The sequence below is a fragment of the Arvicola amphibius genome, chromosome 13 (assembly GCF_903992535.2).
Source record: "Arvicola amphibius chromosome 13, mArvAmp1.2, whole genome shotgun sequence".
Classification (NCBI taxonomy): domain Eukaryota; kingdom Metazoa; phylum Chordata; class Mammalia; order Rodentia; family Cricetidae; genus Arvicola; species Arvicola amphibius.
Window position 1 is genome coordinate 36,190,428 of NC_052059.1, and position 24,900 is coordinate 36,215,327.

Genomic DNA, 24,900 nt, shown 5'->3' on the forward strand with positions numbered 1-24,900 from the left:
ATAATAAAGGAAAAAGTCCATAGCTCTGAGTACATCTTCTGAGGGTACAGCAACATGATAGTGCGGAAATGTTCAACACAGTGTTCACCACCTTTTGTCTCACTGTGTCCAACTCGCCCAGTCTCAGTAACTCCCACCTTCCAGGACCCGTGGCTACAACCCATCCAACAACTGCAGTTCTGTAAAGACAGCATGCATCACTGATGTGGATGCATCTGCCATGGAAGAGACTCCATTTGCATAGGATAAGCTCAAACGTTCAAAGCTGAACAGAACAGCTTGGTAAAAATGGGTCCTTTGTTGATCCCTGCTCATTAGGAGCCCCTTAGTGTCACTTAACTGAATGATTTGCAAGGTTCTATCATTCTATATTGTGTCTTTACTCCTATAAAAAAAATTGCTTCATGCTAAATCCAAGCTCTTGAGGACTTACTCCCTCCAGTACATAACAGGAAAAAGTCTGTGACTGACTGCATGAATTTTTAAACTTATTTTAATCACAATTGAAATCACAAATCATAAATTAACATAGAACCCCAAGACACTACGCCATATACACTATAAAACAAATGTTTGGGTCCAGACTTGCCTGAGAGCCTCAAAACACAGATAATCAGAATATGAAACTTATTCAAAATAGTTATTTCTATAATAAAAAACTTTACTAGCATCATCTAAATGAAATCAATAAGAGTGACAGAGAGAAAGAGATGACTGAGAAAGGTATGTGTATGGTAGATGCAATGTGAGTTTGAGGGTCCATGTGTAACCTTGTCTGACATCAATTAAGATACTCTTAATAAGATACTGTATCTTCAATCTAACTATCAGATTATTAAAACAATGGACCCCCAAAGACACACGAATTTCACCAGGGATCTCATGCTGGGAGAAGGAAAGGGCCCCAGCCAGAGAGGAAACTGTCTCATCAAAGAGATTTCACTATTCAGACCACCTTACAGGATGAGACTGAAGCTCAGACAGTGGTGAACAGCAGGGGGTGAGACCACACCTTGACCAGGACTGCTGAGAACAGAGCTTCCAGCCTTCCCAATGCTGCAATCCTTTAATACAGGTCCTCATGTGGTGGTGACCCCAATCATAAAGTTATTTTTGTTGCTATTTCACACCTGTGGTTTTGTTACCGTTACAAAACATAAGGTGAACATATGTTTTAGATGGGCATGGGCAAGCCCTATGAAGGGTTGTTTGAGCCCCAAAGGGGCTGTGACCCACAGGTTGAGAACTCTTGGCTTGACATTCCCCATCCTTGGCCCTTGTCACCTCAGGACCCCAGAGATGAAGAATTTGAGGGTTTTGCTAGGTCTCTTGGTCCCTCTTCCCAATGTGGCCACATGAATAAAGCTTCCTTTTCTGTGTCCACTTTTATTTGGTTCTTTTGAATGGCTTACTAAGGGTGGGTGGCCAGCCCTGACTGGAGGACAAGTGAAGCCCTCCAGTGTGATAACACATGCACACAGGTGCATGCAGAGGAGGTCAGAATAGAACGCCAGGCACCTTCCTCTGTCACTTTCACGTTACTGCTCTGGGACGGGATATCAGAATCCAGGGCTGGGCTGGCTGGTTTTACGTGGGTCCTGGGAATCTGAATTCAGGTCTTCACGTGGTGAGCTCTCTTATCCACTGAACCACCTCTCCAGCTACATGTGTTCTAAGGTATTAAAATTTAGTGATTGAACCTGCGAACAGAGCAGGACTTCAGCTATGGCAACTGTAATCCTTTACCATAGAGAGTGCCCTAAGACACGAGTGTTAGGAGGGCTATACATGTCTATATTCATGAGAGAGAGTCTGAGAATTCAGAAGGATTTAATCAATGAAAAGTACATATTTACATTAACAACTACTTGGGGAAAAGTGATGTAGATCAGATCCTTCTCTTTTGATAATAAGCAAGCCTCATGTGCTAAAGTCTTTGTACTTCTCAGGTCCCGAATTCCTATTCAAAGCAATGATACATTCAATTGCTTTGTACAGAATTCTACTATAAGGATAAAGAATATACAAAGTTTTGTTATGAAGCAATACATATGCTTTAAAAAAATCCTGTGCTTTACTAATATTTTTCTAAATTATTTACCAAAACTACTAAATAACTAATAAAGTCTCTAGTGGCATAGTTATTTTATAATTAGAAGGAGGCTCAAAGGAAAGTAGTCTACATGACATACACCTTTTTCTTAAAGACAAACTATAAAGTCTGACTATTTCACTAAACAAATTATAGCATGAAAATACAAACTTAACATTTTCTTATTGGTTAAATCTACAATTACCTTCCGATTATAATATAATTAGATCATTTTTAGATATATCTAGAAGAAAATGGCTACTGAGTTAGGACAACACCATCCAGGTACTTTCACAAATGATACAGAACAGATTGCTAAAATGTCGCAAGGCACCAGTACAGGGATGCGAGCCTCAGCTCAGTCCATCAGTGTCTATCATCTTAGCACCCAGTGTGCTCCAGGCCTATGTTAGCAGTTCCAGAGCGAGAGCAAGGAGTGTAAAACCCAGGGCTAGGGAGATGGCTCAGTGAGCAAAAGTACTTGCAGTGTGTGAGGACCTGAGGTAATCTCCAGAACCCATGTGAAAAGCAGACGCACAGCATAAGCTTCTGTAACCCAGGGCTCCTCTGGGGAGATGGGAGGTGAAGGCAAAAGAGTCCCTAGACATCTAACATATGAAGCTGTTCTTTTCTCAAACAACATGGAAGGCAAGGACCAATACCCATGGTTGACCTCCATGCATGCACCATGACATCTAATGTCTGCATTCACACACACAGTAAGCAGTATATCATGCAGCTCTTGATCAATAAAAGTGTGAGAAAGACTTCAAGTCCCAGAGTATGGATGTAGCAGAACTGCCTGCAAAGGCTACACGAGGTGCTGAGAGAACCAGTGCAGAGCAACTCAAGCTCAATGGCCAGGGCGAAGCGTCACATCAACTCCCGCCTCGCTGCCAAAGCCTCTGAAGAGCCCTCTTTGGCTAGGTCCTTTAAGAGCTGGGGCTGCTTCTCCCGGGCAACTGGACCCCGGTTCAACTCCCAGCATACATGCAATGGTTCACAATGGTCCACAGTGTTCCCTCTTTGTACACATTTGTGTCATATCATCTATCATATTTACTATTCAACGAAGAGTTAATGAACATTTACCACATGCCAAACATTCTTCAATGGGAGTGAAAAACTCCCACCCTTTTGGAATTTGTACTCTAGTAGACAAAAAACAAAAGCCTAAGTAAGTCACAGAGAGTGTTAAGACTTTATAGGGAAATCTGAAGCAGCAGGAGGGCAGGGACAGACACAAGTTAGAGCATTGAGGTGAGTTTCACTGATAATGTAACATTCACTCAAGACTTGAATGGGTTGTAGGAGTGAGCCAAGCAAATACTTGGGGAAAAAAAAACATTCATTCCAGGAACAAGAAACACCCATGCCAAGTCTAGACCATGGGAGAAGCCTTCTGAGTTGGTCAGCACAAAGGGGCCTAGTTGCTGGAGGAAAGTAGGAAGCAGACAAACCTGAGGTAAGGGGTGGTAGGACCCGATTATGTGGGGGTCCTGTTGCACTGGAAGGACTTCCAGTTTTACTAAGAGTCAGAGCACAGGACTGATCCATGTTTATTCTGTTTAGGTAGAGGTGGGGGTGGGCATTGTTTTGTTTTGTTTTTTGAGACAATAGGTAGCCCCACTGGCCTCTAAGTATTGAAGGATAACCTTGAGCTTCTGACCCTCCTGCCTCGACCTCCACAATGCTGAGATTACAGGTGTGTGACAGGTTTTTAATCAATCACTGACTATTGTGTTGAGGACAATGTGGAGAGCAGGGATGAAAGCAGTCAATTTCAGTGGCAGACAGAAAACACTGGTGGCTTAGAGCATCATTTATTACTTTTATATTTTTTTAATTTTATTTTATAGATGTGAGTTTTTGCCTGCATGTATGTCTTTGGACCATATGTGCACCTGGAGGCAGAAGAGAGAATGGGATCTCCTGGGACTGGAGTTGGGGACAGTTGTGCGCTGTCACATGAATGCTGGGAACTGAACACCAGAGTGTCCTTTAAACATCCTATCCACGCCTGTCAGACCCTACTGAATTGCATTTTCTGAATTGAAGAATGGGACTTTATTTGTTTTTTTTTTTTTATCTCAGATGCTCAGCACGGTCTAAAAGTCATTACCAAAAGAAAGAAGGAATAAAGGAGAAAAATGGGGAAGAGAAGAATAGCTATTAGCTGGTCAAAGGAAAGGGAAAACACTAGTAATTGGGGAGGTCTTTGCAGATGGACCGGCCTTTTAAAATTACCAACTCGTGATTTACTTCGGCAGTTTGCCAACAAGGACCACCTGAACACCTCCTAATTTCCCAGTCGCGATTCACAGGTGACTCTCAGCTCTCCCCACTCCCGCAGCAGAGGCCAGCCGCAGCTTTCCTTCTTACTTGGAGAAGCTTGTCGTAGCGCTCCGCAGACATCAGGAAGCGCCCATCTTCAAGCTGCATCTCCCGGTTCTCCAACAAGTTGTTCAATACTGGAAGCACGTTTCTCTCTGCCTTTTCCAAGCCTTCCAAAACCAGCGTCCTGCCTTCTGTGGCAGCGCGAACAGCACACTATTTCCAAGAAACACAAAGGCAAAATGAGAACACCAAGGGCAGCAGAGCCTGGCCTAATTGTACTTGCCCTGGAACTAACCGTGTTCCTTGTTAGAGAGACCGCGAATCAGGACAGTGGATTCAATCTTAATTTTGTTTTCTCTGCCTATCTGATCTTAGGCAAATGGTTTTACCTCTTTGTGCCTGTTTATTCATCTGTTAAATGAAAAGTCAGAAAAGATCTGGAGGGTTTTTTGCAACATTACATTTTAGATTACACAGCCAATGAAACAGAAAACTAACAGTTATCTAGGAATGGGTACCGAAATTAAGCAAGGAAACATTTCCTAATTAGAGAAGAGAAACAAAAGTAACAGTTTGGCTTCTCTATGCCACACCTGTCTTGTGAGGATCAAAAAGCTAGGTAGGGAAGCTTGGAGACCATGATGTTTGCAAATGAGTCATTAAAACAAATTCTGTTTCCCTGTGATGTTTAATGCTGACAACATCACACATTTGGTTGACTGAATTGATGAGTACCATATCCCCATGGATTTAAGAAAATTCATAATCCAGGGAAATAGGGAGTAAATGGTAATGAACCAGAAACCAGTAAAGTTTCTCCTGCCAAGCCCTGAACACAAACATTTACATCAAAATCCTTCAAAGTCCACTTTAAACGAATTCACATTTTTCTGCATGCAACACAGACAGAAGTAATGCTGCCAACTATATATTGCCACTCCTTAAAATCATCTTTGGTCTCATGACACGAGTCTCAGAACAATAACCTTTCCTACTCTGTGTTCCTTAAACGTGGGTCCAGAATTACACCCACAACCCACAGCTTTTCCTCTACAGCTGCTCCCGCTGCTCCCAAGGAATCTTCAGCACACAGTCCACTTTTTCAATGCTAATGGCTCTCCAATCTCAGTGCTCCCAAGCTTCAGATCCACATGGCTGTGCTGCGCGGAAGTCTGCATCCAGACCTGACAGGACCCCAGGCCCCTGTACAACACTGAGCACGCCCATTTCCCCAAATCGGCTCCAGTTCTATCCCAGTTCGCTTTTCACTCTGTGGTAAACGCCGTGACCAAAAGCAACTGAGAAAGAAAGGTTTGTCTTGTCTTATAACTCACAGGTAACAACCCATCACTGAGGAAATTCAAGAAAGACACCCAAGGCAGGGACCTGAAGCAAAAACCGCACAAGGATGCTTACTGATCTGCTCTCCACAGCAGGCTTGGGGACTTTTCTTACGTAACCCAATCCACCTGCCCGGGGGTGGCACCGCCTGCAGTGGGCTGGGCCCTTCCACATCAGTTATTAATCAAAAACACGTCCACAGGCTTGACAATCTAAGGAAGCAATTCCATGCTGAGGTTCTTTCTCTTCCCAAGTGGCTTTAGAAATGGAAACCAAGCTTTTGTTGTGTCAACAACACTACCCAGTGCGTCTTCAAGGTGGGAGTACCACTCACCCATGGCAGGACTCCAGAGTTGTATTTCATCTCCCAGAGTCGACTGATCTTCATATTCTGATAATATCCTTAATTGAACTTGAACTTACCAGCATGGTGACTGGCCTCCCTGACATCCCAGTGTTGGGCACTGCAGACCACCAGACCCTGATTTCTTGTAAATATGTTTTCCTCTGCTCTGAGCAGCCTGCAGCAGGAGATGGCAGGAGAGTGGGTTCTGGTGAGGCCTGCAGCTGAAAGATCCCGAGAGCTGGGGCGTGGCCAGAGCCCTAAATAAGCTGCCCCTGAGCACAAGAACGTTGGCATTCTTGTATCAAGAATGACTCATGTTCCTGTCTCTGTGTGTATGTGTGTTTAAATCTCCAGGCCCTTGCCCAAGACTCGCGAACAGACCTGTAATGGCACAGGCTACATCCCAGGACACAGGGGACTCTGAGGCAAGAGGAACACTAGTTAGTGTAGTCCAGCCTGGATCTATCCTGTCTGGGAAAAAAAAAAAAAAGAGGCCAAAGTATTTCTCAATTCATCCCTTTCTACCCCTCTCCTAGCTCAGACCCTCTTTATCCCTCAGCTCTGAGTCCTAGCTGCTTGATTTTCTAGATAAGCCAATGAGATTGCGCTTGCGCCATCTGCGACCAGCCGTGACACCTGTCGTCCTTTAATGACAGGAGTGTGTGATTTCCCAGGACACAAGCTACTCTACCAGAGAATCTCCATCTTCACTTATAGCCTTTATTCCTCATAAAAACGTGTTTCAGGTGAGGTTTCAATTAAGCTTTCTTTCACAAGAAACACCTACTCAAGAACTTATAGCTTACAATAAAAATAAACTAAATGTCACACTGGTAGCAAAATTCTCTTTAATTTTTATCAACCTTTATTATAAGACAGTCTATTGGACTTTTAAACGCTTCATGGAGATAAAGATGCTCATTCTCTGAGAAAAATCAGAAACACAGATCAAAAATTCAGTTTACCAACTATGGGCAGGAAAAGCAACATCTCACATCACGATCCTCAGGGAATATGTGGCTCTGCCTTCTTTCACCTCACAGGTATTGTGGCCCACTGCACATGAAATCCAGAGCCGACATGCAAAGATCAGAAACGGATGTCAAACGTACCCAGAATCTTCTGTCTACTCTGACGGATGCGCTGTGATGAGAGACAGTACTCCAGTGATCCTGTGAAACCCCGCCTATGGGGCAAACCTCGCACAGTAGGGACCTCAAAGCAAGAACCCTGCTACTGGCTAGAAACATGGCTCAGCAGTTATGAGCACTGGCTATTTCAAAGGACCCAGGTTCAATTCCCAGAACCACATGGTAACCTAGAACAGTAACTCCAGTTCCAGTGCGTGTAACACCCTCACACAGACATACATGCAGGCAAAACACCAACACACATACAATAAAAATAAGTTTAAGAAAAGAGCCCTGCTACTAAAGAACAGAGGAGAATCTCATTATTTGGAAGACATCACAATTGTGGCAGGCAAGATTCATAATAGATGGTAAAGTTCTGAGGAGAAACTCTGTACACACTCAAATATCACAAGACATAAATAACAAAGTAACAGTGCAGCAGGCTCTCTTTTGACCACCAACCATGACACGGAGATTTATTAGCTATGAATGCTCGGCCTTGGCTTATGCTTCTCCCACTCTAATAACTAAACCCATTTCTCTCATCGACGTCTGCCTCGGGACGTTTTGCCTTTCTTCATTCTGTATGTCCTACTTTTCTAATTTCTTCCATGTCTGGCTGGCGTATTCCTCTCATGCCTAGATTTCTCCTGTTTGTTTTCTCTGCCCACCAGCCTCGCATACCCCTCTTTTGCCTAGCTATTGGCCAGTCAGCTTTTTATTAGACCAGTCAGGTGCCTTAGGCAGGCAAGGCAAAACAGCAACACATCTTTTCATAATTAAACAAATGCAGCATAAATAAAAGTAACACACCTTTACATAGTTAAAGTGATATACCACAACATAAACCAATGTAACACACCTTTATGTAGTCAAAGTAATATTCCGCAACATAAACAAACGTAACACACCTTTCCATAGTTAAAGTGGAGTCCACAGCAACACTGGGGAATGCGAGAGCACGAGCCACGCGGTCAGAACAAGTGTTGCCAATAATGAGCTCTGCCGTTTCACACGGCAGGGTTTCTGATGCAGAGCTGGGTGGACACGTCATCACTTTTACACATTCTTACAAGACTGCATCGTTTCAAACATGAGGAAACAGCAGGCAAACCAAAACCAATTCCTCAGAATTACTGGCCATAAAGAGAAAGAAAACCCTGCTGCAGGAGGCAGGATGGGCACTGCATGGGTGGCAGCAGCCACCTGCTGAATGATTCAAAATGTGGGTGTATTGAAACGAGGAAGAAGAATTGTGGATGAATACAGAAAAGAGAGTAATTCATTACTGAAATAAAACTTAGGGAGATTTTACTTGGTGTTGGGCAAGCCCTCTGTAAAGTCTCTATGAGGTCCACAGCTCAACTAAGAATTTAAAAGAAAGTAAATCTCTCCAACTGATTTCTGGTTTGACATAAGTTATTTATTAATTAAATGCACTACATGGAAATAAATTGGCTATTTCATATCACAGTTGAATCCAAGCATGAGGACATAAGAAAAGAATGACTAAGCTACTTTACTTTCGGTTACTGTGATTTAAAAAAAAGGACAAAAATCAACTTGGGGTGCAAAGGGGTTTATCTGGCTCACAGTCCAACCTCAGAAGCCCTGGCAGGTACCTGAAGCAGGCACCAGGATGCTCTGTGGTAAGGAAATGTGACGCACTGGACTTAGAGAGCCAGGACTAGTCACTAGTGCCTCTGTAAATGCCTAGGAAGTTATTTAAGGTCTTTATAATCAGCACTTTCCGACTTTATTACTATAATCTGATTACATTTGCAGAGAATAAAATGTAACAATAAGAAAGTACTTTAACATATAAATGTTGTTTTGGGGCCATATATAAGCTTCAACTTAGCTGGATAGAAAGAAATACTACAATGTTGTGTCTAATATGGGACAAGCATCTTGCCCTCACTAGATAATGCCCCCTTTGTCCCCTGTTGCCCATTACTAAAGTGAGGAAGAGTAATGCTGGCCTTCCCTGTTCTCTCATACACGCCACATCTCCCTAGTGAGATCCTCTGGTCCTCAGAGGAGAGCCCTACCCTCTATGGCTGTCATCAAGCTGGCTCACAGCAGTGACAGCACAACTGTTCAGTAAGGAACACTGTTACATAAACCTGGGAATGGGTGAAGGGCACAGCCGCATGCGCCTACATTTGCTGTGAGAGCAGAGCAAGGTTAGGTAGAGCTTGAGAAAATTACTCTAGGTACTACAAAGCTTTTCTAGACCGGTAAACACTGTGAATTTCCTCCTGAAATCCCCACAGCTGTAAAGGAACGGTGCGCAGGCCTATTATTGGTGTGACCAGCTGCGGCAGGCCCTCAGAAGAGAAGGCACCAACTTTAAGGAATCTTTCTTGTCTAGCAAGCCAAAGAACCTCAAAGACCTAATTCTTTCAAATAATAATCAGGAGAAAATATAGCAAAAGTCCTCTGACCCAGACGGCTCATACCTCAGTTTAATAACCTGATGCGTGGACATAAAAGAGTCCAAAGGAAAAACAGGTCCATAGCCTGTTCCAGATTTGCTTCCAATTTGATAAGACCCGAGGCAAGTAATTAATCTGGATGTCTGTGGCCTCCTTTACGAAATGATAGTATCCTCACGGGATATTCCAAATGTAACAATTTAAATATCAAAGCAGTACTAGAATAAAAAAGTAAGGCTATTTAAAATGCAAATCACTGCTAATACAGTCATTACTTAATGAAAATAAATTTCAAAAAGCTTCACATTTACTCAAAAAACTACAGTGTAAAAGCACTGCAGGAGCAAAAAGAAAAATGAAAAGATTACATTTTTAAGGTTTTTACTCTGAGTGTGCACACACATGTGTGAGTACGTCCTAAGTGCAGAGACCCGAGGTCAGCACTCAGTGTCTTCTTCAATTGGACCCCACTGAGCCTTGAGCTCACAAAGTCTGCTAGCCCGGCTGACCAGCAAGTTCAAGAGACCATCCTGTATCTGTCTGGTTCCCACTCTACCCTACCCCACAGCGCTAGGGTTACAGATATGGAACTGCCTAGTTTGAACGTGGGAGCAAGGACTCCAAAACTCAGGTCCTTAAACTGTGCAGCAGACACTTTATGGAACTCAACCATCTCCCCAGCCCCAACTGTTTGTTTTAAAATTTCTGAATAGTAAAGCCTTTCTCCATTGAACAAAACAAGTAAACATCAGATAGGATAGACTGATTTTCTGTTTGCTGCTATAGTCTGAACATGTCCCTCAAAGAGCATATGTCCAATACTTAATCCTCAATGCTACAGGTTAAGACATTGGGGTCTTTACAAGGAAATCAGGCTATGAAGGCTACTCACCATGAACAGACTAATATCATTAACTTGACCATGGACTAGTTATGTCCAGATGATGAATCCAGACTCTTTTCTGTTCCTCTCCTTTTGCCTTTCTACCTTTCTGCCAAGAAAGCTCTCCTCAGAGAAAAAGCCCCTCAATCTTGGACTTCCCAGCCTCCAAAGCTGTGAGCCAAATAAATTTCTGGTCATTATACCTGTCTCGGGCATTCTGTTCCAGCAACCCAAGACTGCAGTAAGTTAGTCTACTACCAGCTTGCAATGAGAGACTCAGTGTGGTCAAGTTCACCTTTGAGCCTTCACTTCCTTCTAAATGAGATAACCCCCAGAACACAGCAAGCTGTTAAGAACAATCAGTGATCCAGTATAGTGGCACACACCTTTAATCCCAACACTGGGGAGGCAGAGGCAGATGACTCTCTGTGAGTTCAAGGCCAGCCTGGTCAACAGCGTGAGTTATAAGACAGCCAGAGTTACATAGTGAGATCCTGTCTTGGGGAAGAAAAAAAAAACCAACCATCCAGTGGATACTAATCAACAACATTTTAAGGAAGGAAGGACTCCCTCCTGTCTCATTATTTATAAGAGCACGGATAGAACTAGAAATCACTGGATTAAATAACGCAAACACAGAAGGCAAGTTCCACATGATCTTACTTAAACAAGGAATCTACAAACTTTAACTGGTGGTTACTAAAGGCCAAGAGAGTAGGGAAGAACAGGGAGAGCAGGGGAGGGTCAGTAGGTATTGGAAAGGACCTCATTTGGGGTATGCTACTCACAGCAGGGTGACAATGGATGATGGTGCACTGTTTCAGTAAGCTAGTGGAACACACTCTGAATGTCTCGCCACGGGGATTTTGTTTGTCCTCGTCCTGTACACCTCATGGATCTACTTCAGAGTCTAGAAAGAGCCTGAATACCTAATATTACTATCTGTTTATGAAAAAAATGTCCCCCTTTTGCAAAAAAAAAAAAAGATAGCTGGACAAGGTCAGGGCTAGTCTGTAACAGGAAGACCCTTAGCACAGTTTCAGTCTGCACAGGCACGAAATCGATGACCCAATCAGGGAAGCTAACTGACCTGTTTTTACAAATACAGAGCACATTCATTTTGCCTTGATTATAATATCTGACCCAAATAAACATCAAATAGATAATTATATGGCACTGACATTCAGTTATTTTTTTAAAAAAAATAGCTGTTTTATAATTATGAATAGCAGCATGTGGTCAGTGCGGTCGTCAATGGTCACCATCATTACTTTTGGGGGGAAGCAATAGAATCAATACTCCCTCTGCTATTAGCCAATTCTATGACCCTAGCCATGGAAGCCTGTTATCTCATCTGCAAGACAAGCAAGTTGTTGGACTCTAGCATCCAAACACCGAGGAGTCGCCCCCAGAGACCACCTCTCACACCACAGCTGATGCAAAAGCATGAGGATTTTATTAATTCTGTCATGACAGGGTCTCTCAGCATTTGGGAAGCCAAGAGACCCCGACTAGCTGGTGCAGGCTATTTTTAAAGGAGAAGGCCATAGAAGCAAGGGGGTTTGTGATTGGCTTATTCGAAAGGGCTATTACCAATAATTGGCTGGAGAGCTGTTGCCAGATCAGATGAGGTAAGAGGTCATTTTGACCCCATTTCCCAGGGGACTGAATCAAAACATACGTATATGGGTAATTGTTCAGGAACTGAGTACGTGCATGTGTAGCTGTTAGGTCCTTGGTTCCCAGGGGAGGAGGGGAAGCACTATGGCACAGAGGCTGAGAGGATTCAGAATTGTCAGAAACGGCTTCAGAATTGTCTTAAAGTCTTACAACGTCATCTGCCCCCAAAGAAGTTTTGAAGATTAAAACACCAAGCACGAGAGGTTCCTCCAGTAAATGCCTTCTTGTTCATCTCCCTTTATATTTTTAAATTTAATTTCACAAACCTTCCAAACAGTTCATATTATATAGGCAGGAAAGAGTGGGTCTCAGTGTGAGAATGACACAATTAGGAGCCAAGGCCTGAGCTCTGGCTGCCAGAGAGGCCAAAATAAAAAGACGGATTTTTCCCAGCTGGGATAATGGTGGCACAAAACAGTATAGTTGGAAATGGTCTGGTAAAAGTGACAGAACCCAGCCACTCGTCATGACCTTGTTTCCACGTAGAGTTGTTTCCCAAATCCCAAATATTTCTCTCAGGAATGAGCTTCCAGAATACAACCTTGTCAGTTCAGTAAGCAGGTGTGGAAACGGCTTCAGAATCCAGAGATGAGATGGAGCCTATGTTTCCTTGTCTGCTCCCAATCAAAAAAGGCACTCAGACAAGATAAACTCCCATTGTCTCATTGATGGCATGATGCTGTTCAACTACATATTACGGTTTGCTTTTATGACCTGTAACATTATGTGATTTTGTTGTTTTTTTTAAGTGTTGGAGTATTTTTTTCTATTAACAATGTCGATCAAAAATAATCTAAAATAGAAGAGAATATGTAAATGTTTACTTTCTCTGTGCTTCACACTAATATGTACTATACACATTACTGAACTTCACATTATCACATAAAAGAAATGACAAGATTATAATGAGTGCCTAACCTAGAAATCATTTGATTTTGTCTTTCTCCTCCCCAAACTATTTGGGGGTTAAAGATCTCTCTCCTCTTGGTCAGGGTAAACATATGTTTAATTATTTGTACTATAGATAATCATATTTCCTTGCACTTGAGTACATTTTAAACCTGACTTAAGTCTTTTTCCCCAGTTTTTTTGAGTCATGTGACAATCACAATATTAATGACAACATCAGCAAGTTCAGAAGAAAGCTTTGGTAAGATTACAACAACAATTATTGGAGAATTTGTATTTTGTTTTTTTAGGTTAATTTACCATCTACGGCAAATGAAAGTTAAAGTGTGAGCAAAATATTGATCAAGGTCTCCTTATTTCTTGACAGATATCAAAGTAATCCAAGTAAGTAATCATATTTCACTCTGGGCAATTTTTCTTTAAAGTCTTACAAACTGCACTGCAAAAGATTCCTGTAAAATAATAAAAGGAGCTTTGCAGCAACTAGGTAACAAGAGCAAGCTTTGACAATGACGCCTGTGGCAGATTCCAGCATCTTCCTGAGGAGCCCTGTCTTCCTTTGTGAGTACCACTGTCCTTTTCCACTGACTGAGAGCTTAAAGAAGTAATAGCCAGAGAATTCTAAAAATCACATCCTACATAAAAACCAAAAATGCAAATTAAAGTCTATCAATTTGGCAAAGTATACAGAGACACCAATGATGTCACGACTCCACGAGGCAGTGATCTCATGAGGCAATGGGGTAGCGTTTAGAGCATCAGTGGGTACCCATCATGGAAAGCAAACTGGCCATGAATAGTGAGGCTCTTTAAAAAGTCCCACTCTGCCCATTATGAATCGTTCCTCTAGGACCCACATCTAAATCCCCATCAGATCATAATGAGATCTAAATATAATATTCAACAAGTATTATTTGTAATATTGAAAAGCCACAAAATTTAATGGTTGGCAGTATGAGAGGACACACAGAACGGAACATTATATAACAGCATTACTATTTGGTGAGCTCAATTATTGTATAGACATTTAAATGACATATTTTAAAGAAATACCTACTGTCTCCTGATTTAAAAAGATACCATGTGTAAAAGGAATGATGAAATTTTACATATGGTATTCCATTTTTGTTAAGTTTATTCATTATTATATAATAAATACATATGCTTATGGACAGAAAACTATACAAAGTATCCATGTTTGTAAAGAACATAACAAGTAATTTAAAATTCTTAGTATAACATTGGCATCATAACATGTTAACCACACTGAAAACCACAAATGTTCTTCCACTACTCATGGAAAGCTACAGGCATTATTTCATCTGTTGATCATTCTAGGTTATGGGCATTACCTGGTGGTGATTAAAGCTTCTTTCTTTACAGCTGGACACCAAATTCAATGGTTAAGAAGAGGGAAGGGAGGCAGAGGGAGGAAGTGGGAGGAGAAGAGGGAGGTGAACTGTGGTCAGGATGTAAATAAATGAATAAATTTAATTAATTTTAAAATGCCTATTCAAAGTTAGGCATTAAATGAGAAGAAAACTTTGAACTTTTCTGAGCATCTTTATTCATTTTATTTTCTTTTTCAGGTGTTTGTAGATGCTGATTTTTCCTCAGCTCGGTTTTGTTGAAATCATACTAAATAAAATGCTAATTCTATAAAACAGAGAATATTAAAGAAATAAAAGGAATTTCTTAAAGGACTTTGGATCTTATAACGTGATTAGGTGGCAATCAATTAGCAGCTTTGTCTCTCTAGAATTCAAATGGAAATTATACCTTGTGATAATTCAAAATAGACATTCTTAAAAAAATCAATATTTGGATAGAGAAACAGCTCAGTTATGAGAGCCTGCTGCGATTCTAGAGGCTCTGGCCTCAGCTCCCAGTACACACACACTCAACCACTTGTAACTCCAGCTCCTGAAGACTGACACCCTCTCTGATCTCTGCGGGTATCACAGACATGTGGCATACACACATGGACATATGCATAAAATAAAGATAAGTTTTTCTTAAGGATCAACCACTTGTCCACAGGAAAGTCAGTCTTCTTAGTTGTGCCTGTTTCTTTTCAATTTACTTAAAATTTGCCAGGTTTGATCATTTAATGGCAAAATATCTACCCTCAGAGATGAATATATTGTAATAGGAAAACCAGACAATAAATGTGGAAGACAAGGTGAGTTCACATGTTGATGCCATGTTGGGCTGTGTTACAGAGTTTAGATTTTATTATTTTATTATGAAATCATCACATGCCTTTAAGCAAGGACATGCTAACTAGCAGAGAGTAAATTTAAATTTGTTTAAACCTCAAAAGAGTCTGAGGCAATTGGGAGAAAGAGTCAATATGCCTACATGCCTATATTCAGTCACAGGCTCTGCAGGTGTCAGTGTGCTTCAGAATGCTAAGAACCAATGAGCATCATGAATGAGCTTCATCAAGAAAATAGGAGTGCAAAATACACCATACATTTATATGGTTCTTCAAACATTTTATATACGATAGCAGCTGTGAAACATGCATCATTTGAAAATAAATTTTTTAGAATGGCAGAAAGTTTCATGAAAATAATTTACATTTTGGACTGGAGAGATGGCTCAGCAGTTAGGAACACAGGTTACTCTTCCAGAGGACCAGTGTTTGATTCCCAGCACCACAGCCTTCAACAGCAACTCCACCCCAGGGGGTCTGAGGCCCTCTTTTGGCCTTTGTGGGCAAACAGGCAAAACAAAACACCCATGAATATAAAATAAGATAAATTTTATAAAGAAAATGCATCTTCCAATGATTATGCATCAATAAAACAACTGTTAAGGATTTGTTTAATTTTATTTTATATGTACAAATATTTTGTCTGCTAGAAGGACTGTGACCTCATGCATTGCTGGAGCCCTCAGCGGCCAAAAGAGAGTGTCAGATGCCCTGGGACTGGATTCAGAGATAACTGTGAGCCACCTAACATGTGGGGGCTCAGAATTGGACCTCTGGAAGAGCAGCCAGTGCTCTTAACCATTAAACATCTCTCCAATTCCCCCAAAAACACAATTTTTAAAAGATAACTAAAATTCACCAACAAAATAATCTTCAGCTCATCAAAAAAAATTTACTTATCTAAAATAATTCCACTTCTGAAAGTCAAAGTTTTAAGCCACTTTTAAGGTAGAAGACACATTAAACCCACTATGAGACTGGAAAGTCAATGAGGAAAGCCACAAGGCACAGCGTCACCCGCTGGCATCTGTACAGTGCCCCTGAGCACAAGCAGTTCTCAGAGAGAGCATCATCCAGGAAGGGCTTCTTTTTAACTGTGGGAAAGATGACGGTTTCAGGTTTTCCCACTAGTAACACTAAGTTTTGGCTGCCATCACTTGATGTGACTGCCAAATATCTTCATTTTACGTACATTTTTCATTTGGTAATGACCAACAAACTTAAGAGATGTGAATATTCTGTACCACAAAAGCCTTCCATTCTCATCACACTCTTAATTATTAAGAGTGTGCCCATTAAAAACAAAAAAACTTTAAACTTCACAAAGAGCTTGCTGTGGAGGAGCACTTACAAACCCAGACACTTGGGAGGTGGGGGTAAAAACTCCATCTGAAAATAGGCAGGCAGGTGCACACACACACACACACACACACACACACACACACTTAAAACAGCCACCACCCCTTCCCCAGCTCCCATGATTCCCAACAGGTCATATTTTTGAACACTTGTCCCCAGCTAGCAGTACTGTTCCAGGAAACTGGAGCCTGGCTGATGGACTGGGGCCACCACAGGCAAGTCTTTGAAGGTTCTACTCCAGGCCCCAGCTAGAGCCCACTCTCTCTTCCTGCTTTCTGATCTCTCAGCACACAAAGTCTCTGGTGCTCACTCCCACTGTGACCTCCCTGCCAGGCTTGACTGAAAACACTCAGAAACCGTGAAGTGGGAGAAGCCTCCTCCCTTAGCATTGCTGTCATGTATTTTGGTCACAGAAACACAAAAGAAACAAACATCTTATTTCGCTCCAGATTTCTAATCTCACATCTACAACTGCTCTTTGTGCAGCCTTCTGGAAGATTTCAATGTGCACAAGAGAACAGATGTGTTGCTTCTGCCACGAATGTCTTTCCGATTCTTTCCACTCATACGCTGGACTTCTTACTAGGTGAGACTAGTGCCCTACCCCATGTTCGGCATGCACACATGTGCACTACGACTTGAACCCAGGCCCTTGTACCTGCTAGGCAACTACTTTCTCCTGAAGCTACGCCCAGCCTCCCTTCACTCTTTTTAAAGGCTACACTGGTTTATTTAATGGCTACCACGGTTTACAGTGGTTTATTCCATTATCCTCTTCAATATGCATCATTACTGTTTATGTAGTTTTCCGATTTTGAACACACTACAGCTAATATTGCTGAGCTGTGTTCTTCGTGAGCACATCTGTGTAGGGGGCACAGCGATCTCTGTGCTCCCAGACACATGCGAGGGGAGCCTGCAGTGTTAGCACACAGAGTTGTTCCTTCAAGAAAAGGAACACAAAACAGTTTTCTGCCCAGAAGACTGCAGCAGGTGGGCATTCTAGCCTGGTGACCTCTGCAATATGTGTGGCTTGGAGACCTTCCAGCACCGGACCCCCCCGACCATTCTTGTAGACTTGTTTTACTTATCAGTCTACAGAACCTAGCTTTACGAACATGTCCTTCACCAGGAGTTTGGATGCAATTATGTCTGAGCAGTATTTAGCTTACTTTGCTCCTCGGAGACTTAGGTATGCTTCGCTGGGCATGCAGGATTGAATTAGTCATCACAAGAACAGTTTTCACCATACTGTGCAGTGTTTAAATAAATAAGACTCAGGGTCAGACTTTTGAAGTTTGAACCAACAGTGGCTACTGGGCCTTCTTGCCTCCCCCACAGTCTGTCTCTGCTGCCCATGAAGATCAGAGATCCCTCACACATTTGGGAGAAAAACAATGTTGGGTGTAACTGCTGAATCCAAACACGTGTGCAGTGTCTTCTGTCTTGAGAGAGGGTGTTAATGATGCACAACTGCACCAGCTTCCCCTGCCTCCAGTGGCAAAGCTGCTGACTCATCTCATCTCCCTCACTAACAATGGACATCGGTGTGTTCCTTACAGTCAGATTTTTTTTTAATTTATTTAGTTTTATTTTATGTGCACTGGAATGAAAGTGTGAGATCCTTTGGAACTGGACAGGGGTAAGCTGACATGTGGGTGCTGGGAATTGAACCCGGGTCCTCTGGAAGAGCAGCCAGGTGCTCTTAACCACTGGGCCATCTCTTCAGCCCTAAAGTTAGATATTTTATGTTTTAACTTGCGGTATTTGCAAATAAGGGAGCCAACTACATCCCCATGAACTCAATGGATACTACAAATATTTTCTGTATAATTAGATTATTTATAGTCTTTACCCTATATTCTATGAGGCACTTGAAAGAACATTTAATAGTTTATGCAATGTTTTAAGAAAGAAATATGTTTCCTTGTAACATTCATAGAATATTTTGGTTGATTATCAACACCTAAGAAACACCCAATAAAATGCTGTAGTTCTTGGAAGTATTTCGTTTCCTGTGTTTTAACCCACATCTAAGTCAACTTTACTTAAAGTATTTTACACAAGTATTTTAAGTGAAAATACTTATGCTAATATGCTAGGGGAGCTCCAATGTTAATAAGCAAGTTAGAAGCAGCAACTGAAAACAAAGAAATCCTGATCTGTAGCTGAGACCTGAGCACCAGCCACCTCATCCAAGCTCTCTCCTTTAGATCTAGATGAAGACATTCCTAAGACCAAGAACACCGGACCCTAAATCAAACCTGTGTAGAAAGAATAACAACATCGATCTTCCACTGGCACATGAGACTCTCTCTTTCCACTTTACAAGTCAATTTCAAAGAACCCTGGAGCAGTTAGTCACGGGCTGGCGGGTGAGAGCTTACCTGGTCTATGTAAAAAGCCGTGCCAGCTCGGATCTCCCGGCGCTGTTTGAGGTCAGTTTCAGTGGTGTCTCTCGACAGGGCAATGTATTCCACCTCTCGTTTGGTCAGTTCCTGTAGAACACAGAGCAAAATTATTCTAGAGCTACATCTACAATTCAGACTATTCAACAAAGTTACTGCCTAGAGAAGAGCATTATAACTATAGTTATTGATTGCAACTATTTTGAGTCTTTGAAAAATTTCAATAAATTGGATACCAAAATATACAAGTGCCAGGTATAATGAGGCTTGTCTTTAATCTCAGCACTTGAGAGGCAGAGGCAGGTGGATCTCTGTGAATTCAAGGCCAGCCTGGTCTACATAGCAAGTTCCAGGCTAGCCAGGGCTACATAGGAGACAATGTCTCAAAATTTCCCCTCAAAAAAAAACTATACACACATGCACACACATACATACAAGCACATATACTTCACATAAATATACACAAACACACACGTGTGCTCACACACACATACACACACATCCTTAGAGCTTCATTTTTACTGTACTCCATCCTACTACTTAAGTAACAAGAATCAAAATTGAATCCTGAAAACCTAAATTTATCCTGTTGAATTCTTTTTCAAATATCATGAATAATTATTGGGCAATTTTCCTACAAGTCATAACAAATTTTGTAAGTAATATTTAGCTTTTTTAAAGTGTGGTTACAATTCATTTACTCCATTGACCAAGATTTGGCAACTGAACACAACATTATTGTTCAATACCTTACCACGCATGAAACAAAGAGTAGACACCAACAGCTGAAGCGGATGGAAAAGAGCACGAGGAAGAGAAAGAAGAGGGAGCTAAAGCAAAGGGAGAGAAGAAAAACCTATCTTGCCCCCCAAAACATTATGTGATCAAGGGGGGCGGAAAGACATCTAGAATATACCATCTCAGCGCAGTTTGCCTACTTGGAAAACAATTTTGTCATAACCTAACAGCTGGGTGCATTACCCTTCCTTTTACAATGGTGAATTAGCAACAGTGACACTCTCCAATCAAATAAAGGGTATAATAAACTTTTACTAATCAAAGAAATTAATTTACTTAAGGATAAAGGGAAAAGTTGACAGATCATGTCATTACTGGAGAAGGAGCTTTTCACACAATGGGATTGTGTTTCCTTGCAACTTATCCCTGTTACATTAATGAACAATACTTTATTGTCATTCAGTTCTTTTAAATTTCTTTGTTCCAGATTGCCATAGTTTCAAGTTTAACAAAAACGAGACAAACATTTAAAATAGAGAAGATGCAATATCATAAAGATGTAATAATATCAAATGATATTTTCCTATTCTAGAATACAGTAATTCTCTCCTTTTAGCAGATACTCACTTCCTGCTTCCAGAACATGTCACTAATAACATCATGTCTGCTTCTTTAAATGGCTGAACGTAACTCCTTCCCTAAAACCTTTTCATTTACAATGATTGGCAAAACTGTGTGTGTGTGTGTGTGTGTGTGTGTGTGTGTGTGTGTGTGTGTGTGTGTGTATGTGTGTGTGTGTAGACTTGCCAGGCTAACCTAGAACTTTGATTCTCCTGCCTCTGCCTTTAAGTGCTGGGATAAAAGGTGTGCACCATCATGACCAGCACCTCTTATTATCAAAGAGCACCACAGTTTAATCTTGAACTACTAACCTCAGTCTTGATGGCCTCCCTCATCAGCCAAGCACCAGGCACTACTCAGGCACTACTTCATGAAAAAAGGAGGGAACAAGCTCTCATACTGCGCCAGAAGAGGCAGCAGAAGGCAGCTGAATCATTTTAAATGATCTATACTCTTCTTTAATATCACAGACAAGTAACAAATTGTCTATCAATTTGTATTAGCTTCAGCAAGCTTGCTCCCAAAATGTTATCCACTCAGGACATTACCAAGTGAAGACTCTTACATCTGGTGACAACAGTGTTCGCTGAAGTTTGCAAGGTGGCAGGGCAGTACTGAGTTGTCGTATGTTTGGCTACTTCAGATCTATTTTACCACTTGAAGTTTGGGGGTAGCAATCATGTGGCTTCACACCTGGAGTCTTACACTGCATTTGTGAACCAAATCCCTATGATATCCCCTCTCATCCCACAATTCTAACAATTTCAAAGCCAGGCCAAAAACAAAATCTCAGTGACATATCATAGTCTTTGAAATGAGTGGGGGAAAGTCCCTCGTTCTTAGACAAGACACTTTCGCCTTGTGTGCGCAGGACACTGCTACAGGGTCGGACACACCTCACCAACTGACTCTGGGCACGGATGAAAGAGAAGAAAGTTATAGGCCAGTGGGGGTTCTGTGTCTGATTTGTCTATTTCACTTCTCTTCCTCCTGCCTCATAAACATTATGAAGTTCTAAAGGAAATTTGGGGCTGGGGAGAGGGCTCAGCAGTTAAGAGAGTTCTGTGCTCATACAGAAGACTGGCGTTTCACAACCTCCTATAACTCCAGCTCCAGGAGACCTGATGCATCCTCTGGTCGTGGGGAACATTCACATGTGTGTCCGTGCACACACATAACACACACACATACACGAAAAAAATTTAAATAAAAGATAAACTAAATGTGCCACTGAGATAAAGCATATAAAACAGATTTCAACAACTGAGAAATCAATTCTTCAATTATAAATAACACAAGGAAGTTTTAACAAGGTTTTTTTTTTCCATTCTAAAAAGTTGTCTTCAGAACACAACTTCATCTGAGGTGAATCATTCTTGCCTAAATCAGGAGAACAATGCCTATTAATACTGACAGGATAACAGAAAGGTCTTTAAATGTTCCTTTTGGCATTGAGATCTAAAGATTTCAATTCACTGAACAGTTTTCAAAGAACTAGCATTATACAAGAGAACACTGCATCAAAGACGTGAAATGGCGGCTCAAGTCTAACTCCATCATTTCCTAGCTAGAGTGAAGACTGAGTGGATCAGCCAATCTTCATTCATTTGTTTCCTCACCTATAAAAGCAGTATTGTAGCCATGGCATTAAAAATGTCCTATACTGGCCAGGTGGTGGTGGCGCACGCCTTTAATCCCAGCACTCGGGAGGCAGAGGCAGGAGGATCTCTGAGTTCGAGGCCAGCCTGGTCTACAAGAGCTAGGTCCAGGCCAGGCTCTAAAAAAAGCTGCAGAGAAACCCTGTCTCAAAAAAACAAAAAAAAAATGTCCTATACCTTGGGTTCCCTCTAAAAACCACACAACTTCAAAACCTCAAAGGAACGGCTTTGTCTTTTAAGTTGTGAGCCTGTGATAAGGAAATATTCCCTGAGTAACACAGGAGTAAGAGCTGTAGTGTTGGCTTTTACAGTCTCAGGGCTGCTGATTCTATCTGCTCACTACTCACTGCCTCGATTTAGATTTCTTTTCTTCTGAAAGTGTAAGGCTTTCTAGTTACAGAACCAGAAAAAAGAGTGTGTGTGTGTGTGTGTGTGTGTGTGTGTACATACATACATCCATAAATCTTTGCAAGCTACTGTTCTGAAAGGTCAATGCACATGGGCTTCCCAAGTAACTTCTGCTGAGCTCTTTATGAACTGGTCATTGCTTGATGACAGTGCTTATCCTAATGTAGCTAATTCTGCTATATTTATAAATTATTCACTTTCATTTATTTTCTATCCTTTATCAAAGCTAAGACCCTTAGGAAGTGACAAGAACTGATTGCTCACCAAGTACTGCATGGCAACAGAGCGCCGAAGAGGCCCAGGAGGTCCTATGAGAAAGATATCTTGCCCCAACAGATCCTTCTGCATTATCCATCTCAGATGCTGGACTATGGACTGAGCCGGAGATTCTGAAACTTTGAGGAAAAGAAAGAAATGAAATTCAAATTTAACTATAATAGCTTTACTATATAATTATATAAATCCCCAAATAACATAGCCCATGTATTAAAAATATGCATTTGGATGGAAAGAAAGAGGAAGGAAGGAAGGAAGGAAGGGAGGAAAGAAGGGAGGGAGGGAGGGAGGGAGGGAGGGAGGGAGGAAGGAAGGAAGGAAGGAAGGAAGGAAGGAAGGAAGGAAGGAAGAAAAAAAATGCTGGTAAAATTTCAGTTTCATATTAAAGTTATTATCAATGCTAAAACAGAAAAAATATCAAACAGACATCAAAGGATCATATGTCCTACATTTCAGACAAGATCGGGTGCGCTCAGGGAGGAATGCCATAGATTATCCTACATTTCAAAGCACATGAGAACACTGGTAAAATCATCTATAGGTGTCCTTAAAGGAATGAAAGTGCTCTTTATGGATGAGTGAGAAACTAGTATCATTAGTTTATCAGTTTCAAAGCCTAACCTTTTTATTCCAAAGGGAGATATGGCCAAATAATCCCAGAAAAATAATGATCGTTACAGACACAAAAAGCTGGAGTGTTCAAATCTAAAGTAGCACTGGTTGGAAGACAGGCAAAGGAGTCTATAATTCAAGTCCACTCTCTACACCATCTGGTGCATGCACATTTCCTAAGAAGATGTCAGCAAATGTCTACTCACAATAGATAGGGCATCAATAACAGAGCAAAAGAATAATTCTGTCCAAGTCCAGTTTGGTGAGCTAAAGAGCCTATTGACTCTACTTACTAGAGGATGGGTGTGTGACATTACTTACAGGAATGTGAGTGGCCCACAACACCAGAAACTCCCACTAAATATGGATAATGACTTCCTCCCTGATTTACAGACAGAGCTCCACCTCCACACACTTTGTTAGCCTCTATCCTCTATACACTCCAGCGGTTGAAGACCACATCATCTGGTAGAATTATACACATACAGGAGAGGAAAATAGAGGACTGGCTGACATCTGGCTAACGCCCTTCCTGCCTCCTCCTCCTATGAGAGAATGTCATCAGGCCCCAATGTGGGGAGGGTCACTTGTGGATCATCACAGCTGCTCTAAGTGGCTTTACGCTCAGGACAGCACACCACAGCCCCATTCTTTTGGGAATAAATGGCCCCAAACAAAGCAGTTCCAATCTATTAATTAAATAAATCATCAACATGTTCAACTTCTACTTAAGCATTTTCTAAAATTATTAAATTGATATAATTAGTTTGTTTGTTAACAGGTAATCACACAATAAACCAGTGGGTTCATCACTAAATACACACATAAAAAAAATCTTGCTCTTGTACATCTAGAAAAGGTTAGACGCTGTAGGGCACACCTCTGATCCCTTCAGTAGGGAGGCAGAGGCAGGAGGATCCCTGTGAGCTCCAGGTCAGCATGAAACCCCGTAAGAAAAAAAAAAAGAAAAGTAGAAAACCTATAGCAGCAGCGCTCCAAACAACACCGAAGACAGAAGAGTGGCTAGAATACACACGCTAGTTAACTGTGACAACAGAGACTATCACAAAAGGCTGAGGATCCTTAACATGCAAAGAAATGCTCTAAAACATGAAACTTTCTTAGTGCCCAAAGTCACACCACAGTGGAAAATTCCACACTCAAGTTCATGTCACAAGGCACTATCAAAATGCAAAGGCGCTAAAAATATTGCTTGAAACTATCTTCAAACTGTATGTATATGGGGTCCATCAAACAAAAATGACCTTCATGCTTACACCTGGGTCCCAGCACTAAAGGGATCTTATTATAATACAAGCAGATAATTAAAAAAATTATGTGAAATTCATTTAATGGTTATTTCCAACAAGATGCCAAACCTCTAAAGATATGTAATTGAGTGAAAAAATAATCACATTCACGGTATTGATAAAGCTCAATGTA

At 41.4% G+C, this 24,900-nt stretch overlaps 1 protein-coding gene across 3 annotated transcripts in view; it reads right to left on the bottom strand.

The window, feature by feature from the left end:
• Vwa8 (von Willebrand factor A domain containing 8) overlaps positions 1-24,900 on the bottom strand; it is a 319,412-nt gene that overhangs the window by 255,557 nt on the left and 38,955 nt on the right. For all 3 annotated transcript variants that reach the window (XM_038310723.2, XM_038310725.1, XM_038310726.1), the window contains exons 3-5: positions 22,834-22,964; positions 19,124-19,234; positions 4,475-4,642 (exon numbers count right to left, since the gene is read on the bottom strand). In XM_038310723.2, the coding sequence (XP_038166651.1) occupies positions 4,475-4,642; positions 19,124-19,234; positions 22,834-22,964 (410 nt within the window). The remainder of the gene's footprint in view (positions 1-4,474; positions 4,643-19,123; positions 19,235-22,833; positions 22,965-24,900) is intronic.